Raw genomic sequence first — 19,961 nt, 5'->3', positions numbered from 1 at the left:
TTTTCTCAACATACAGTAATAGCTTTTCAGCTGTATGTTTAAGGTTTTGAACCTTAGGTTTTCATTTTTGACATGCTGTGTGCAAGCATTTGTAAATAAGACAAAAATTATCCAGAATTTTTTTATTGGATAGCCTTGTGTGTATAGAAAATGTAAGCATTATAGAAACATGTTAAATGACTGCATTTTGTGCAAAAACATGAATTTTAGGAATTGTATAGCCACTGAAGACTGTTGTTGTGTTCACTGTGTTTAGTTTTGTGACTACAGATTTGGACAAACGCACGTTAGCAGTCATAAAAAACTGTAATATACCCGTATATTAAGACCAAAAACAAGATCACAGCTTTTATTTGCTAATATTGACAGAATTTAGATCAAAATGTGAAATACAAGTAAAACATAATATGAAGAATGTCTTTATAGCATTCATCTTACACACACACACACACACACACACGCACACACACACACACACACACACACACACACACACACACATAGGGAGGTGTTTCTCCCTACAGTACAGTATTTTTTGTCAAATTTCCTACAAACATGAGCCGGCACCTTTACACCCATCGGTACAGATAGTGAGTGTTTACCTTGTGACGAACGGGGTGGAGTGAAGAATGAGACACAGAATCCCTGGCTGCGACAGACGTCACTTTTATTTTATACGAGTATTGCGCAATAGCGCACGTGGAACAATTAAACACGCACACAGAGACATGTAAACTTTAGACAACGACGAGCACAGGACACTGCGCGAGCGCACATAAAATAGACAAACCACATTAGCCCCACGTGATTACGAGACGAGTCACAGGTGAGACAGATTATCACAAGACACAACCATAACCACGTAGTTCCACAGACGCAGACGATGCACATGGACAACGTATACACACGCCCAAAAGGGCGGGGCCGGGGTCCTCAACGTGACATACCTGTTGTTTACCAGGTGTTACAATGGGATCGACTCCTGAAACAGTGTACACGCTCATCTATTTTGTTTCTCTTAGTAAAAAAAATATTTCATAAATGAGAGCCCACTAGTTTTCAATTAACAAATATAATAAGTGATCAAGTAAATATTCTTATAGAATATAATGAAGACTTTTGTTTGCTATTCAAAAATTCAGATTTTGAAATGTGGACTGTGTGGACTTATTTTGAATTTTTACTTCCTCGACACTTTTGTGTTTGGTTTTTTCCTCATATACTGTGTTTTTCTAGATTATTATGACATAATAATGAATACTGATATAAATACATTTTGAAAAAAGTAAAATGTCTTTTGTAGATGCCAATCATGTGAACTGTAGCAATGCAATTTTTAAAAAGAACTTATTTACATATTAGAAAAACCCAGTGAAGTCAGTAGACACCAATCCCTCACTTCTGTACTAGTACTAGAAGAGAGAGAGTAAAGTTTGTGTATTTAGCTTTCTGAAGTCAGGTCTACCTGGTGTAAGGTCTACCTGGTGTAAGGTCTGTCTGAATGAAGGTCTACATGAAGTAAGGTCTTTCTGGATTAGCAGCAAGTCCCCTTGAAATGTTTTGCAAGATAAATTTCAAAAACAGTAACTGAAGTTATAAATGTAAGCTGAAATCAATAAATCTGTTTAAAGTCGGCAATTAATTTTAGAAAACTGGTGTGAGGAGGTGCCTGCATCACCGTAAACATTCACACATTCAGATCAAATCAAAACACTGAATCCAGCTGACACTTGTGTTTAGCCATGTCAGACTAAATTGTAATATTTATGCTAATTAACTATTAAATGCCACTTTTAGTGCAGACATTTTAGTGGTTAAAATTTAAACCAGGGTACTGTGGAACTGGAAGTCCACTAAAATAATGTCAAGATTATTTCTTATTTCTGCTGTCGTGTGTAAGATGTCATGAAACATTTTTGAATTCTAGGCTACTTCACATCAAGTGTTTGTGCTGTTTTCAACGTCTCTCCTTATCATAAAAATGCTTCAAGCCTTGTTAACATTGAATTATGGAAAATATAAAGTTGAAATGCGTCTTTCTAATCAGATGCTAAGAAGGGGTATCCTTCTCTCCGATTCCAGCAGGAAAATGTGACTTCTTGCTTGTGTTTTCCTGTACACAGATACAAATAAAAATTCAGTTTTGGTATTTGTCAGAAAACACAGTCCATAATAATTATGGCTTTAGGTTCCATTTATAATTATTATTCATGTATGCTTGCATACATGCATAAATTAATTGCTTTCCCTGCCACATCAGCATACAGTATATTTCACACCAGTGAAATATAAACAAGCAAAAGCATTTAGGAATCTGCACAACCAGTTAGCATTAGCATGTGTTCCTCTAACACATCTGACCTCAGTTACACACTGCAGCTCTTAACTCACTAACACATCTGACCTCAGTTACACACTGCAGCTCTTAACTCACTAACACATCTGACCTCAGTTACACACTGCAGCTCTTACCTTTGAAAAATAAAGATTATGGACATCAAAACCAGTGAGACCAGGTCAGCAGTGATCCATATCACCCTGTACACAAGAGGTGTCTGTGGGAATGCACACACACACACACACACACACACACACACACACACACACACACACACACACACAGACACACACACGCAGACACACACACAGACACACATACATATACACACACATTCACACACAGACACACACCTGTAACATGTGGAAACTGCATATTAAATATACATATTATACATGTGGAAATGCATATTGTTGTATTGTTGTCCATGAACAGTTTGCCTGCTTGACTAGTTCTTAAACAGACGTGTATGAACCTCAGAACCCTGTTTGTGGTGGAGGAGTGATGGAGCAGTGATGGAGGAGGAGGAGTGGTGGTGGAGTGGTGTAGGTGATGGAGTGATGGAGTGGAGGAGTGGTGGTGGTGGAGGAGTGGTGGTGGTGGTGGTGGTGGTCACCAGGTGCCAGTCGGGCTGGGTCATGTCTTTGAGGACGTGGCAGGTGTTGGTGGTCACTGAGGTGACTCCTGCACACCAGAGCAGAGAGAAGAGCCAGCGTTCATTCACCGTCCACAGGTTCACCGTCACGTTGGAGCTCCGCAGGTCACTACACACACAGAAGAAACACCAGCAGACTCAATCAGTGGAACAGGTGTTCAAACACACAGGTTAATAGATTACCACAATAACGACACACCAACAACTGAATGAACTTTTTTGCATATACTGAACAGCCCATTTAAACATTTACAATCCAGGAAGGACAAAGTATGTGAGCACCAGTGAATCACGTCTGTGCAAGCTGTGGACGTCAAATGAACTGGTGCCCATCATCAGTTATGCTTAAATGTACACCAGTGGTCCAACATGAATCTTGCCAAAACTTTTAAGCTTATATGATCAGTCTGAAAATTTGCAACAGTTTCAGAAATTCCTTCAATACACTGTCAAGTGTGTAATGGCCAGAGGCTATTTTCATGGAGTCGTAAAAACACCAGCATTACAGTGGAAACTGCACAGCCTGATTTAAAAAAAAAAGAGAAACTAATGTGTGAGTAAGTGAACAATGTTCAGTGTTCAGCTGAATCATCTGCACATTTAAACAGGACAACGAATGGGTCACTTCATTCGGCATTCTGGGTTTTTAAGACAAACTAAGAATTTAGTTGGGTTATTGTGTGCATGTAACCGTAACCAATCAGATACGACTATAGATCTAAATGTAACCAATGAAATGGGATTGGCAATGTAATTGTAGCCAATGAGATTGGATTGTAGATGCTCCATGAAAAAACACAAAGGTCACAGACAGAGAAGCATTTCTTAGGGTCTGCTTGATTAATCCCCATTAAAACATGAGCATGAGTGTAATCCTCTGTGATCCCCTGTGAAGTTGAATATTGTGTTATGATGACGGATATGAAAACACCCCGAGGTAGCAAGACACAATCTGCAAGAATCTCATAAACTTGCCAAACATTCTGTTTACGGTTCCATTATATGAAAAAACACAGGTGTGCATTGTGCAATACCCTCCCTAGTACTGCGGGCAGGTCATACAAGCCAATATCTGTCAGAAATGCGGAACTGAGGGAGAGAAAAGCATTAACACGTTAAAACGAACCAAATCCATGAAGCGTACTGAAGGGAATCTCAGGTCATGGGGGGGGGGGGGGGACTAGAAGGAACAGTAAAATTCAAAATGATATGAATAAATCTTAGAGAAGAATGTCAGGTTAGTGGTCCCCACTTTGAGCTGAAGTGAGGGGTTACAGAACCACAATGAGGAAGGATCTTAACTGTTTGGGCAGACAGAAGGATCTTAACTGATCGGGCAGACAGAAGGATCCTAACTGATTAGGCAGACAGAAGGATCTTAACTGATCGGGCAGACAGAAGGATCTTAACTGTTTGGGCAGACAGAAGGATCTTAACTGATTAGGCAGACAGAAGGATCTTAACTGATTAGGCAGGTGGAAGGATCTTAACTGCACATCTGCTCAACGCTCCTGCTGTTATATAGGTTTTCACATACGGAAAAACACCACTGCAAATGTTTAAACAATCTATTTGTTGTAAGTTTAAGAATATTTTGTAGCAGGGCCGGCGCCATGGGGGGGCGAAAGGGGGCGTCGCCCCCTCAGGCGAAGTGTCCCGCCCCCTTAATAATAAGACCCAATTATTCAGGGTTCAGGGTTTATTTACCTCTGATCTATATTTATGATTCAATGAGTTACTAGTTCGCTGTGGGGCGAACTAGTAATTTTCTGATGCCCCCCCCCCACTGTATAAGTTCTGGCGCCGGCCCTGTTTTGTAGTTAGGCAACAGTTACAGTTAAAGCAAACTACCCTAGCCATAACCTTTAACCTTCACCCTTTCTCAAAGTCTCATTGCTTCATTTTGGCATTCCTGAGTTATTCTCTTTCTACTGCTCATTGTCAGAGTACCAACATATTTTTGGCTTTTCTCCTGTTAGTCCTTTGTTTGTCTTTCTGGACCTCTGCCCGATAGTCTGTGTCTGCGGTTCCAACTCTTGTCCTGTTTCTTCCCTGCTGATTTTGCTCTGTGCTCTCTGATAGGGCGTGGAGCATGTCAATCCATCCACCAGCGTTATACCCACCCCTCTCTCTGATAGGGCGTGGAGCATGTCCATCCATCCACCAGCGCTAGACCCGCCCCTCTCTCTGATAGGGCGTGGAACATGTCCATCCAGCCACCAGCGCTAGACCCGCCCCTCTCTTTCAAGCGTTCTAACACACTGGTCAGTGCTTTATGAAGATCTCTATTAATCCTAAGATTAATGGACTTTTTCTTCAAAATGTGGCCATTTACCAGAGCTTCTTCAGAACACTCCACATTAATCTAACCGTAATCTAAACAGTATCAGGATTCCACATTCATAGAGCCATCAAGTCTTTGCATGCCAGATGAAGAGTGTAAAAGCTTCAGACCTAATTTCCTCCGTACTCAGTTCACTGAACTGCATATTCAGCCAGGATCCGCCATCACTGTCCATTGATGTTCGATCAGCATAGACGTGTTGAAAATCTGGATATTCCTTTTTACTACATTCCCTGTGTGTAGAATGAAGCCACCATATCTGTACAAAACAAAGACATAACATCCAATGGCAACTCAAAAATGACACTATGACATCTAGATCTATGATTAAGGGAAGCAAAAATCAATCCATACTGTTCCAGGTCTGGCCACAGAGGTTCAGCTTACCAAGTGCTGTGAGATGCCAGAGTCCTGGATGGTCTTCACTACGTCACCGCAGCTACCATGTTGGTCATTCTTTAAGTCGAAGATGAGGGGGATATTGTGTTTATTGGAAAGTTCTAGGAGATGTGTGAAGGATGGAATCATCTGGTTCTGGGCAGCTGTCTTTTCCTCCTCTGAAAGCGAGGACACTGACCAAAACGGGTCTGTCTGCAGGACCAGCAGAGAACCTGCATTTATAATCAGCTCACACCCACAGTGGAAGGAGAAGCTTTTCCAGTCTGACCTTCACAAACCAGCCACCAGCATTCAGCTCCTGCAGTTCCTTCCAGGTGATGTCTCTGCTGCTGTCGAATGTTCGGTTGGGAAATACTGCCTCCACGTTAGTGGTCCTTTGCAGAAACTGTGTACCACTGTCGTGCATAAGAAAAGGCACCATGTCCTTGCTGAAGGCAGAGACAGAGATATTAGTCCTCACAGTTGACACTAGCAGTAGAGTAAGCCCACTGTCCTGAGGGGCGTCCTGAGGGGCGTCCTGAGGGGTGTGGAGTACCTTAGCTGGACATCTGTCTCAAAGGCTACGACACCGCACCCGACGCTCTTACTGAATGACATCATCGTGTTCTCTGGGGCCAACTGAACAGCACACGGCAAAGAGAGAATATGAGGGCCATAAATACATGAAGTCCTTAAACATATGAATTCACATGGAGTCTGTACCATCACATCTGTCATTTATTCAAGTCTATGGCAATTTAATGTCTAGGCCTATTTCAAGATCAATCAGTCCGAAAGATACTACTGTGTAATTTCTACATGTCTCAGGAATGAATGCACTGGTAATTGAGACTACTGAGTCTAAAAGTCCTCACATTCTCACATTCCTCACTCTGTTTCACACTGACAGCTTTAAATCCGGGAACAAATTGTGTAAATGAAACAACCGTAAGTGATTCATCCTGACATTTGTTTAACGAGGGGAAAAAACCTCTGTGGGAGCGGACACAAAGGAAGGCAGCTGAAGACCTGAAGACACGCAGGAGATCCAAGCGACCCCACAGGACACTCACCACAGGAGCCCCGCGGTGTGCAACCAGACCCGGTTTGGGGGGCAGCTTGTCACAAATGCAGGCAGATTTAATGGTCAAGGGACTGAGGAAAACCATGATAATAACTGCTATAAATGCCACAATTATGAGGATCTTCGAAACTGCAAACACAAAAACAGAGATTTGCATGTGTTCAACACCAATAAACATACCATGAGTACACTCACATTTACTTACTGGTGCTGTTCAAAGTATCTGAGGTTCATATCCGAGGAGCAGAAAAAGACTTGTTATATGTTAGTTGTAAGCTATAAGTGTCATATTACAGTCAAGGAGTTGTTATGGGACCCAGAACTGATCTCGAAGGCCATTCAACACGGTTCCTCCGTGCCTGTGTGTCAACCTCAGAGCCCGGCGGGGTTTGCTGACCTGATCGCTGAGCTCTGTGGCATTTCTGGAACACCAACCAGCTGATGATGGTCAGGGCAGTCACGGCTGCGAGGTGCAGGAAGGGCCCCGTGGCCTAGGGGGCAGTAGAGAGGGTGGACGTGTGTGAATGTAGTAGTATGAGAAAACAGCGGTGCCCAGTACACGTCTGACAATCACACCATTACACGGGTCGTGTGTGTCGACGAAGGAGTCGTTCTGGTTCTGCACCTGCAGTGACAGTCGGACCACTTTCCACTCTTCTGTCCAAAACCGACATACGGCTGCTATGCCCAGCGCCACGATAACCAGACCCACCGTCAGCAGCACCTACCCAGCACGAGAAGAACACAGGCTGGATACACACAGTACACATATGCTCACGTCACTTAAAACACTCTGTAGATTAAATAAATGAAGAATTCAATTTAAGAAATAATTTAAATGCAATTAAATTAGGAATCAACCTACATATATACTATACAATGGCACAGCACACAAATAGACATTAAAAGCTAGGCAGTATTAGAGAAAATGTTTTGTTACTGTACAAAAGGTCAAGAATTTCCTTGTAGGTTTAACAGATCAGCAAACCTGTCATTCATCAACTATTGCAAAATAGTAAAACTGATTTACGTTAACTTGGTCCTGCGTCTGACATTGGTATAACTGGTATAACACTGGTATAACTGGTATAACACTGGTATAACACTGGTATAACTGGTATAACACTGGTATAACTGGTAAAACACTGGTATAACTGGTATAACACTGGTATAACTGGTATAACACTGGTATAACACTGGTATAACTGGTAAAACACTGGTATAACTGGTATAACACTGGTATAACTGGTATAACACTGGTATAACACTGGTATAACACTGGTATAACTGGTAAAACACTGGTATAACTGGTATAACACTGGTATAACTGATATAACACTGGTATAACACTGGTATAACACTGGTATAACTGGTATAACACTGGTATAACTTGTATAACACTGGTATAACACTGGTATAACTGGTAAAACACTGGTATAACTGGTAAAACACTGGTATAACTGGTATAACACTGGTATAACACTGGTATAACTGGTATAACACTGGTATAACTGGTAAAACACTTGTATAACTGGTATAACTTGTATAACACTGGTATAACACTGGTATAACTGGTATAACACTGGTATAACTGGTAAAACACTAGTATAACTGGTATAACACTGGTATAACTGGTATAACACTGGTATAACACTGGTATAACACTGGTATAACACTGGTATAACTGGTATAACACTGGTATAACACTGGTATAACTGGTATAACACTGGTATAACTTGTATAACACTGGTATAACACTGGTATAACTGGTATAACACTGGTATAACTTGTATAACACTGGTATAACACTGGTATAACTGGTATAACACTGGTATAACGCCTGCATGGCTGGTGTACCTTATGCAAGCAGTGTAGGTCCAACGGTTCCTTTATGGCAAACAGCAGCAGAGAAAGTAGCTGCAACAAACCAGCAGCTTTAGTTACAACAAAATGACACATTACACATTCTTAAATATTACAGCTATTGATCTTTTTCTCACCAAGAGCATAAGGCAGTATAACGCCAGCACTGCTGACAGGATGAGACAGCCGTTGTACCAGTTCACCCACACTCTCAACGCATCGAACGCTTTTCTGTTAAAACACACAGCAATACCACAGTCAGCTGTCTACCACACAGGCTCAGATTAACATTTTTGAACGTATAATCTGTAAAACAAAGACAATGGTATATAATTATAGATATATGATATAGTTATTTTATAGTTACAGTTATTTAATTTTTGGATGGTGTAATCATTTGCGTGATGCACGTTTCCTGAGCTTCCTCACCCGTTGAAACCGTTGCTGTCATTGTACGCAACAAAACAAAAGTAGAGCCAGCCCACAGTGGCGAGGGACGTCAGACCCGTGAAGATGGACCAGCACCACGCACACTGCACAAGAGCCCAGGAGGAACACTCAATGTACAAGTTCCCACATGACCACATTCAGAACTACTTTCCCTCGCAATAATGATACCAGTCAAACTGGAAATACGTAGTGCTGTCCTGGAAACTGTGGCACTGTCCTCACTCACAGATATGTTTGTTTTTCCATTATGTTTAAGGTGATGAAATAATTACACGGGCCAGTGAAAACATGAACATATAAAAACAGAACATATTCACAGCTAAAGCATCTACAGCATCCGCTCGGTCAGGTTACACACGCAGATGTTTTCTGCTTCTGCAGGTTACACACACAGATGTATTACAATTTTAAACAATGTACAAGAACATCATTAAATAATACACAACATCATTACTGCCCTGTAGACTAACACAGAGAACACATTATTATCGGGTGGAACATTCACAGTGCATCTACTCTCCTTGAAAAAAAGGACCAAGAGGGGGATATCTGGCCTCTAGGGGGCGCTGTGGAGGAGGGTTTTTAGGTGCACTACACCACAGAGGTGTGAGATAAGATCTTAATCACATGTTGCATCAAAAACACTTTTCCATTTTCTCTCCCTGGACATGTTTATGTTCTTAAAGGCCTTTCTCTGTGGGAAAGAAACACCCCCTCCAAACGCCCCCCCCAAACAGGCCGGCCCATCTCTGGAAGCAGCCACCGTTCACTCATGTTGAGTTTCGCTTGTTCATGAATGACAGATTGATGAGACACTAGATGCCGAATGTGTCAAAGGGTGACAAACAAATCTCACGTATCAGAGCCCTCAACCTGCCCAGGTCACAGGCAGCTGATAAGATCCAAGATACACAACCCACTCTCTGCTCCAACAAACACGCCTGTTATAAGTTCCCATAAACAGACGTTTCGCCACGACTACATCTCTACACCAAGCACACAAGGTGTAGATTTAGATGAAAAGAGACACATGGAGTGCAGACACACGCTAGATTATTTCACTACAACAGACTAAAAACACTGAAACACACACTAAGAGACTGAAAACAATTGGCTAAAAGTAAATAATAAATTAACATGCAATTCCTGTTCTAACAGTAGTGGAGTTAGTCAGCATTAGGAAGGCACTTAAACTATACACACACACACACACACACACACACACACACACACACACACATACATACACAACACACATACACCCACACACATACATAGCACACACACACCCACACACATACATAGCACACATACACCCACACACATACATAGCACATAGCACACATACACACAACACACACACACACACACACACACACATACATAGCACACATACACACATACATAGCACACATATGCACACACACACACATACACACATACATAGCACACATACACACACACACACACACATAGCACACATACACCCATACACACACACACACACACACACACTCACTCTGTGCTTGCTTCCCTCCGACCGCTCACAGCTGCAGCTGTAGGTTCCTCGGACGCAGACATGGAGCACGTTCCTCGAACACATGGTGCCTCTTCACAGCAGCACAGGCATTCGCTCAAAGACGAGAAGAACAAACTGTGGCCTCCTACTGAAGTTCTGCGGATGTATCTGTGTGTGTGGAGTAATGAAAGATCTTCAGCTCTGTGTGTGGAGTAATGAAAGATCTTCAGCTCTGTGTGTGGAGTAATGAAAGATCTTCAGCTCTGTGTGTGGAGTAATGAAAGATCTTCAGCTCTGTGTGTGGAGTTATCACCTTCAGCTCTGCCTGAGAAGAAGAAGAACACAAGAACCTTGAGAGATCAGGAGAGTTAAACCAGCTCTTCAGTTAGGGACTGAACACACACACACACACACACTTACTTCTCCGGCTTCAGGTTGCAAATGCGTGGACGTCTTTCCAGCCAGGACAAGTTGGGGTATTTACAGACGCATGGACGGTTGAGAGGATGAATGGATGAACAGAAAGGAAGAAAAAAGATGGGCGTAGAACCATAATGGACAAGCTCAACACGCTTATTCAGGACTGAGCACGCACAGGTCAAAGGTCCAGTTCTGGGTCACTAACGCGCTAATATATGTTTCCTGGTGTGCTGATATGTTATCACTATTAAACTGACCACGAAAATCAAATGTATATCCCTCAACACCCTTGATACTCGCAATTAAACTGCAATAAGATTTTCCTTGTGGTTCACTGGCGCTTCCTCTAGCACATATAATAGTAATTTATGTCGTTTAACCACCAGCGTGTGTAACTGGACGGGTGCACCATGGCTTGGGGTGCACAGGAGGCAACAGAGCCAGTTTGTGTCTAAAATTGTTAGTGCTCTGCTTCACCTGTAATGGGAAACTCATAATTCCCTTGAACGCATGTCGAAACACGCCAATGAAAAATGGGTCTCGTGTTCAAGATCACAATACAGCACACAGACCATAATATAAGAATCTCTAAGACACATAACCCACCAAGCACCAAACACACCAGCCAAGGTAAACACAGGGTTCAAGGCGTAAGCTAAAAGTATAGCGTGATGTGTTCAGGACAAGAGGGCCTACAGCTCCAGGAATTAAAGTATTCATCTCTCCACAGACTACACAGAAAAAAACACATTTAACTGATTCACTGACATTTCAGCACACCATTAGTTTGTGTTATTTCAGCTTTCACCAGTCACCGTTGGAGCTCCTTTGTAAAACAGCTCAAGACACTGACAACAGCTAAAGCCACCAGCTCTACGTGTCAGCTGTGCCAACACTGTGGCACTCCCTGTGTCCTGATACGCAGTCATAAAGAAGCAGAATCCTGCTGCCTCAGGACACAGACTGGGGTCATTATTCAGACCTTTGGTCCCTTGTCTCAAACCAAACCTGGAGAATCCAGATTATTTTATGGACGTCAGGGCTGCAGAAAGCAGTAACACACAAATAACAGGGTAGTGCAGTGCTGATTAAACATCAGGTTTATATGTCACACAGACACAAATCAAATACATTCTGAAATAACCTCCCTTCTCAGTAAGTGCTTTGACTTGTAAAAAAACAGTAAATCATAATCCAAATTTCACTTGCACTCCCCACACACCCATTGACATGCCAAGGAATTTGGCACGGTAGAGAAATTAAGATCACAGAAGATAAGAGATAAGATTGCTTTGTTCACCTTGTCGTCAAATTTGAAAACAGAAAACATTTCAGCACACAATCTTACACATGTACGCATACAGCTGCATACAAAGTAAAGACAACCAACTCAGACACAAAAATAGTCTTCTAAATAATTATAAGATAAAAAAAAGCATCACTGATTTTATATCTATTGTTCCTTCAACCAAGTCTTCAAAGCCATTTCTCACCAGGGTCTTGTGGATAACCAGGCTAAAAGGTCTTGCACAATGGTCTCCCACTGTACTATATGAAGCATGTAAAGTAAGAACACAAAAGTGTTAATAAAGGCTGTAATAGAGGTGTTATAGAGATCCTAATAGAGGTGTTACTATAGTTTGTTGATAGAGGTGTTAATATGTATTAATAAAGGTTTTAATAGAGGTGTTAATCTGTGTTAATATAGGTGTTATTAAATATGTTAGTAAAGGTGTTAATAGAGGTATTAATAGAAGCGTGAGTAGGAATGTAATAGAATTAGTGTAATTAATTTTTGTTAATTTACAAAATGCTAAGTGAATGAACAAAATAGAAATAAAAATCAAATCAATATTTGTGTGTGTGTGTGTGTGTGTGTTTACTGATATTGTTGATTTAGCTACACCCATACGTCACATTTTTATCTTAGTGCGAGATCTATTCACTGGTCTATAATAAATAACTTAATTTAGAGATTAGGGTATCTATTGCACCACTTTGTACCAATTGAACTTTGTAAAGAAGGTGTGGAGGTGTGAAATGCAGTGATCACATTGAAAGTAGATGCAGCTTCAGACTTTGTCGTACTTTACAGGGTAAATATTTGTCATGATAAGGAATGTGTCCTGTAATCAGTTAATAGAATACATGAAACTCAATTGAATAATGTTTAATCAAACAAATGAAAGTTATAATACTCTTTTTGTAATGGAGACTCTATTATTTAAGTGTTTCTTCAGGCCTATAGAGGGCGCAAGTTTGTGTAGTTCGCTGCAAAAGGAAAAACTCTTCATGAGGCAAGTAAGGCATAGTACCCTGCAACCTGAAACCATCTACCCCTTTCTACCCCTCTGCATGGACGTAATTTTGATTTCAAAAGTGGGGGGGACATGGATTCGTCGCTATTTAAATATTTGGTTTTAACCGTAAAAACTGGGGGGGACCAAAACCGTTTTTTGAAAAAGTGGGGGGGACATGTCCCCCCCGTCCCCCCCCAAAATTACGTCCGTGCCCCTCTGAGTGGCAATACGAGTGAGTCTATTCTTGTAGTGGTTTTGAGATGTCTGGTGTATGTGATTGTATAGTGAATCTGCTTCAATTTCGTTTATAATGGTGGTTATCCAGTTCCAATGTGCCTGCTACGTAGAGAGATTCATTTTCTGGTTAATTTGCATATTGTGATTTGTGTGCTGAGTGCATTTCTGTATTTCTGTTGTTTCAGTTTCACACTTTCTTACATTAAATCCTGTCATATTCAACACGCGCCTGTTTCTTGGAGGAAGTGGTGTATGAAAGAGTTTAGCTGACTGTGAATCCCAATACAGGACACGGGGTCACATTGGGTGAAACAGTAGCTACACTTTTATTGACCTCTGAACTTGTTCCCTCTGTGAACCCAAAACACGTGGTGTATGAGACTAAATGACAAAACAGTTACAATACCTCCCAGAATGCACTAGTGCAGCCGTTATGGTGTGCCACCAAATACCATGTATTTCTGAAGAAAATAATTTTACAGACAGTTCACAATTTAAGGAACAAAATCTGGTTTGTTAACACAACAGAATACTACTACTAGCACACAGAGGATGGGTTGGCCCAAACAGAATGAAGCCTTACATTTGTTTACCTGTTACTCAAGTTAAACCTAAACCAAATTAAATTAAAAGCTTACATTTAAAACCTCAATAAATAAATTAAGAAATCTCAGATGGCTCAAGCATCACTAAAGTGAGCATCTCTAAAGTGAACATATCTAAAGTGAGCATCACTAAAGTGAATAACTCTAAAGTGATCATCACTAAAGTGAGTATCTCTAAAGTGAGAATCTCTAAAGTGAACATCTCTAAAGTGAACATCTCTAAAGTGAACATTTCTAAAGTGAGCATCTCTAAAGTGAACATCTCTAAAGTGAGCATCTCTAAAGTGAACATCTCTAAAGTGGTTTGGTGTCCCAGCAGTGGGGTTGCCAGGAGTCTGCATACCTGGCCACCACACTTTCAACACTACAGAAAGCATCTCGCTGTGCTTCACAATGCTGGAAGATCAAGTTTCAAGTCCCCAGAACCTGATGAGCTCTACATAGATGATAAGATCAGTGTACAGGGATTCAGTTGGGGCAGAGGAATGGAGATGCCAGGGAGAATACTCAAAGTCAGAAAAACCTGAATAGATCAATATTTTTCTTGGAGGTATGAAGTGAATAGTTGTAGAGTTAGAGAAGAAACAATGAGTTACTCAATACTGAAATCAGTATGAATACTGATAATCCTTTGTGCTTTTACATGTATAACCATGTCTGCAAAAGGCCACGTGCACGCAACAAACAGGTCCAGCACGTTCCTGTAAAGTGCATGTTATTATAGTTGAAATGTCGCCTGACAATGTGGATTTATTATTTATATACAACTGGTTTTGAAAAAGCAACAGTAAATAAATAATCAATATAATTAAAATCATGAAGATGGTTTAATCTAAAAAATCCTTCAGACCCCTTTATATAAACAAGCTTTCATTCCAGCAAAAGATTTTTCTCAAATTTGTGTAATTCACACTTCTTAGACTCCTCGATGACAATGAGTTGCTATTAGTAAAGCCTCCCTCATGCATGACGCTATTTTAAAACATATATGGAGATATCTGGCCAACTAAAACTAAATATGGGGACACACAAACATCAATTTAAACTTTAATCCTGGTATCCACCTGATAGATTTAAGAGCCATGTTGAAGCCAGATGAGCAGTGTATAAGGGCAGGTGAGCGGTGTGTAAGGGCAGGTAAGCGGTGTGTAAGGGCAGGTGAGCGGTGTGTAAGGTCAGGTGAGTGGTGTGTAAGGTCAAGTGAGCGGTGTGTAAGGTCAGGTGAGCGGTGTGTAAGATCAGGTGAGCGGTGTGTAAGGTCAGGTGAGCGGTGTGTAAGGTCAGGTGAGCGGTGTGTAAGATCAGGTGAGCGGTGTGTAAGGTCAGGTGAGCGGTGTGTAAGGTCAGGTGAGTGGTGTGTAAGATCAGGTGAGCGGTGTGTAAGATCAGGTGAGCGGTGTGTAAGGTCAGGTGAGCGGTGTGTAAGGTCAGGTGAGCGGTGTGTAAGAGCAGGTGAGCGGTGTGTAAGAGCAGGTGAGTGGTGTGTAAGGGCAGCTGAGTGGTGTGTAAGGTCAGGTGAGCGGTGTGTAAGATCAGGTGAGTGGTGTGTAAGGTCAGGTGAGCGGTGTGTAAGGGCAGGTAAGAGGATATTCATGGATATTGCTGGCCTGTGTTTGACTGATTGTGGACCTGTCTGTGGTTCAGTCATTAACATTCACTTCTGCTTGATTGCTTTTTTTAGTATTTCTTTGATGTACATCCACTCAGATCCAGTTCTACAACAAAGCAGGGATCAGAGTTCATGTGTACTACTACCACTATTACTATAACTATTACTACTATTACTACTACTACTATTACTATAATTATTACTACTACTACCACTATTACTATACTTATTACTACTATTACTACTACCACTATTACTATAACTATTACTACTATTACTACTACTACTATTACTATAACTATTATTACTACTACCACTATTACTATACTTATTACTACTATTACTACTACTACTATTACTATAACTATTACTACTACTACTACAACTATTACTACTACTACCACCACTATTACTATAACTATAACGATTACTACTACTACTACTACTACTACTACTATTACTACTACTACTACCACTATTACTATAACTATTACTACTATTACTACTACTACTATTACTACTCATACTATTACTATACAGATTACTACCATTATTACTACTACTACTACCTCTATTACTATAACGATTACTACTATTATTACTACTACTACCACTATTACTATAACTATTACTACTATTACTACTACTACTACCACTATTGCTATAACTATTACTACTATTACTACTACTACTATTACTACTCATACTATTACTATACAGATTACTACCATTATTACTACTACTACTGCCTCTATTACTATAACGATTACTACTATTATTACTACTACTACCACTATTACTATGACTATAACAATTACTACTATTACTACTACTACAACTATAACTATTACTACTATTACTACTACTAGGTATTACTACTACTACTATTACTACTACTACTATTACTTCCAATGTTACTACTACTGTTACTATTACCACTACTACTAATACTATAATTATTAGTACTACTACTGCTACCACGACAACTCCTAATACGTTAACTTCTACTTCTGTTTATTTGTATTTTATTTCTGTGTACTACTTCTTTTTATTAGAAACTACTATTGTTTATTAGAATTTATAAACCTATGTGACAAATACGCAAATAAAAACATAGTTCCGTATTATTTTTCTAACATTGTCGCTTCAACGTTGTAAGGATACTGGTTTGTCGGAAACTGGACACGTATTACAGGTGATTTCCATCATGACACAACAAAAGTCAATTATAGCCTAGAAGAGTAAAACCGGTCTATTAAAATGTTCTTTTGTTGGTCTATTAGTTTCACTTTGAAACTGATCTATACTGTCGCACAGAAGCCATATCAAGCGAATTATTCTTACCTCACTGGACTTGGTTATCGGTCTGCCGATAGTTTCTCCTGGTAGTTCTAACAAATATAATAATGAAGATGCAGGAATTAGTACGTTAATAGACAACAGTTGTTGACCATGCCTAATGAAAGACCATTAATTTGTTTAACGTTTTGATGTTTAATCATACTAGAGCCAGTTTATTAAAGTTCATGAAATGTCATAAATCAAATTAAATCTGTTCATTCATTGCATGTTGATCATGTTAGTAGCCTGAACCGTTGGGGGAACCGTGGTATGTCTTACCTACGCGAGAGAATTGGTTCGTATTCAAATTTCCAGACGCTTAGAGCATCCAGCTAAACTCCTAGAAGACTCTTCGTATCTCTGTGCGTGTCTCCAGCCCTCAGATCCGCTTGGGAGAGGAATACTAATGAGATGAATGAATGCAGGAATTTAACTTGAAACCTACGGGGGAGGGGCAAGAGAGCCTAACCTAATTGTAAAAAGGAGATATAAATATAATAAAAGGAGAATAAATAACTATATAATTGTAAATAAAAAAACATTGATTCTATAGCGCCTTTCACAAACCAAAGGACGCTTTACAAGAACTAAGAAGAGTAAACAGAAGAAGAAAGGTTTAAGTAACGATGTGAACAGCTACGGATGAGGCGAGGCAGGGTGTTGAGTGTTGAGGGTTTAGTTTGTGGACAGTAAGAAGTTCAGAGTTGGGAGATCTCAGTGTTGGAAAGGAAAAATAAGTTCAGAAAGCCATGACATGAGCCCCAGACCATGTAGAGCTTTGAAGGTCAGAAGAAGCATTTTCATCTTAATGTGGGAAATGTGGGTTGCCAGTGTGCTTGAAGACAGGTGCACTGTGTGCAGTGATATAAGAATTCTAACTGAGGTTGAGATGTACTGGAGGCATCTGATCAGTCTGAAAGGAAGACCATAGAAAAGAGACTTACAGTAATATATTTTTATTTTATATGTATATATATATATATATATATATATATATATATATATATATATATATATATATATATATATATATATATATATATATAATGCTTTAGTGTTGTGAGTTTGTAATATAAAATGATATATAGAAGCTATATATATCTTCTCTTGCATTTTTGCTGGCTTGTCCTCTCTGGTTTTGAGCGTTTCTGCTGATGATGATTTAAATTTAAATCGAAATCGATTTAATTCATCGAAACACCAACGAAGAGAGGTGCCTTCCTGATGACCCCAAGGAAAAGCTTGCAAGGTATTGTGTGTGTGTCCTTGTCACTTTGTTTTGAAGGTCAGTCCAGGTTTGTGTGGTGGTCTGAGTACTTGGCAGTTGAGGCAATGGACCATGAACATAGTGCGCTGTGCTTCTTGATCCTTGTCGAGCCAGTATCAGATTGTAGCTGCTGCTGTGTTCTGTTCAAGTAACTAGTGTGTGCATAGGGTGTGTGAAATCTATCTTGTCTTCTTAGTAGTATTGGGTAAGTATTATTAGATCATAGTTGTTGGTTGGTTAATACATCCTAGCCAAGCCTGTTGCATGACTCCAGATGTTAGTTGCAGGATTCATCATCTTCCTGTATTATGTTACTAAACCCTCAGCCTCATCAGCAAGTGTCTATATACTCTGTTATGTCTCAACCATTACAAAAATATATACACACAACGTATATTCCGCCGAATCGGTGCCATTTCCGTCCCCAGGCAATTACATGTATAAATGGGCACAAACAATAACTGTAAAATACATTGTATTATAATTCATAATGACTTGTACATTGGCATAATGGCAAATTTAAGGTATATAATTAAAAACATTAATAAAAACAATCTAGAACACTGAAAAAAGACCATTTGTTAGATGTACCCACTCTCTAACTATACACTTTACCATGGAATATCATTATTAAATTTTTTTTTGCATTGTTGTATGATTCCATATCCCATCTATACTTTAAAAATATTTTTTTCATAGGAAATCCTGAATATTTAAGTTAAAATACACATTTTAGTTGTGTCCCTAGGTTTTCACTCAGTCCTGTTACCATATCACATTACCCCATCTGAAATATTTGGAAAGTTCCACACATCACATGTTCAACAGGAAATTGCATCAGTTGGATCTTTTGAAGGTCATGGGTACAAAAGTAAGTTTTCTCCTTGTCTTTTTCTGTATATTTGATCATATTGTAACTATGACTGAGGAGCTCAATCTTAATGTGTTGTCCTGTTACCTAAATTAATTCTTAGATGTAATTTGTTTATTTTAAAAATACACATTTTGGGAAAATCACTAGAATGTGCTCACTGTCCTCATGATATTACTATAGCCACGATGTAGCTATATTTCATGTTTTTGCTAATTCTATGCTAAAAACTCAGTCCTGTTACTTTCAGTCCTGTTACTCATATAAAGAGTAACGACGTTATCGTGCTCGACGTGATGCTGACCCAGAGAGGAGAGAAAGATATTTAAAGAAGGAACGAGAAAAATACAGGGAAGACCTAGAATCATCTCATCACCCCTCCACACAGTCCCCAGATATCACCAGCACAACATGGACATCCACAACCAACCACTTCCACGTGCAGTTTATGCAATGCATCAAGTGTCCAAGAAAATGTGCAAGGGAGGCTATAGGGTAAGTGTGTATATTTGTTGGAATGTGAAAATGTGCAAGGGAGGCTATAGGGCAAGTGTGTATATTTGTTGGAATGTGAAAATGTGTAAGGGAGGCTATAGGGCAAGTGTGTATATTTGTTGGAATGTGAAAATGTGTAAGGGAGGCTATAGGGCAAGTGTGTATATTTGTTGGAATGTGAAAAT

General features: G+C 39.9%; 1 protein-coding gene across 7 annotated transcripts; it reads right to left on the bottom strand.

The window, feature by feature from the left end:
* Positions 1–650: 650 nt before the first annotated feature.
* Positions 651–17,564, bottom strand: gdpd2 (glycerophosphodiester phosphodiesterase domain containing 2). 7 transcript variants are annotated; one of them, XM_077020993.1, is made up of 18 exons: positions 17,423–17,564; positions 17,147–17,193; positions 11,052–17,035; positions 10,945–10,981; positions 10,632–10,799; positions 9,092–9,195; positions 8,800–8,893; positions 8,657–8,716; positions 7,425–7,523; positions 7,197–7,290; positions 6,789–6,928; positions 6,272–6,354; positions 6,005–6,164; positions 5,725–5,928; positions 5,448–5,596; positions 2,955–3,102; positions 2,473–2,555; positions 651–2,113 (listed from the first exon to the last, which is right to left on the bottom strand). In XM_077020993.1, the coding sequence occupies exons 5-18, from the start codon at positions 10,713–10,715 to the stop codon at positions 2,044–2,046; spliced, it is 1,572 nt and encodes a 523-aa protein (XP_076877108.1). In that variant the 5' UTR covers positions 10,716–10,799; positions 10,945–10,981; positions 11,052–17,035; positions 17,147–17,193; positions 17,423–17,564; the 3' UTR covers positions 651–2,043. The 7 variants fall into 7 exon arrangements, with proteins under 7 accessions (XP_076877108.1, XP_076877105.1, XP_076877107.1 ...); XM_077020990.1 differs by having other exon boundaries at positions 11,052–11,084; XM_077020992.1 differs by having other exon boundaries at positions 10,632–10,956.
* Between the last annotated feature and the right edge of the window lie 2,397 nt (positions 17,565–19,961).

The sequence above is a fragment of the Brachyhypopomus gauderio genome, chromosome 11 (assembly GCF_052324685.1).
Source record: "Brachyhypopomus gauderio isolate BG-103 chromosome 11, BGAUD_0.2, whole genome shotgun sequence".
NCBI classification, from domain to species: domain Eukaryota; kingdom Metazoa; phylum Chordata; class Actinopteri; order Gymnotiformes; family Hypopomidae; genus Brachyhypopomus; species Brachyhypopomus gauderio.
Note: the sequence above shows the minus strand (reverse complement) of the source record. Positions and strands in the feature narration are given on the sequence as shown.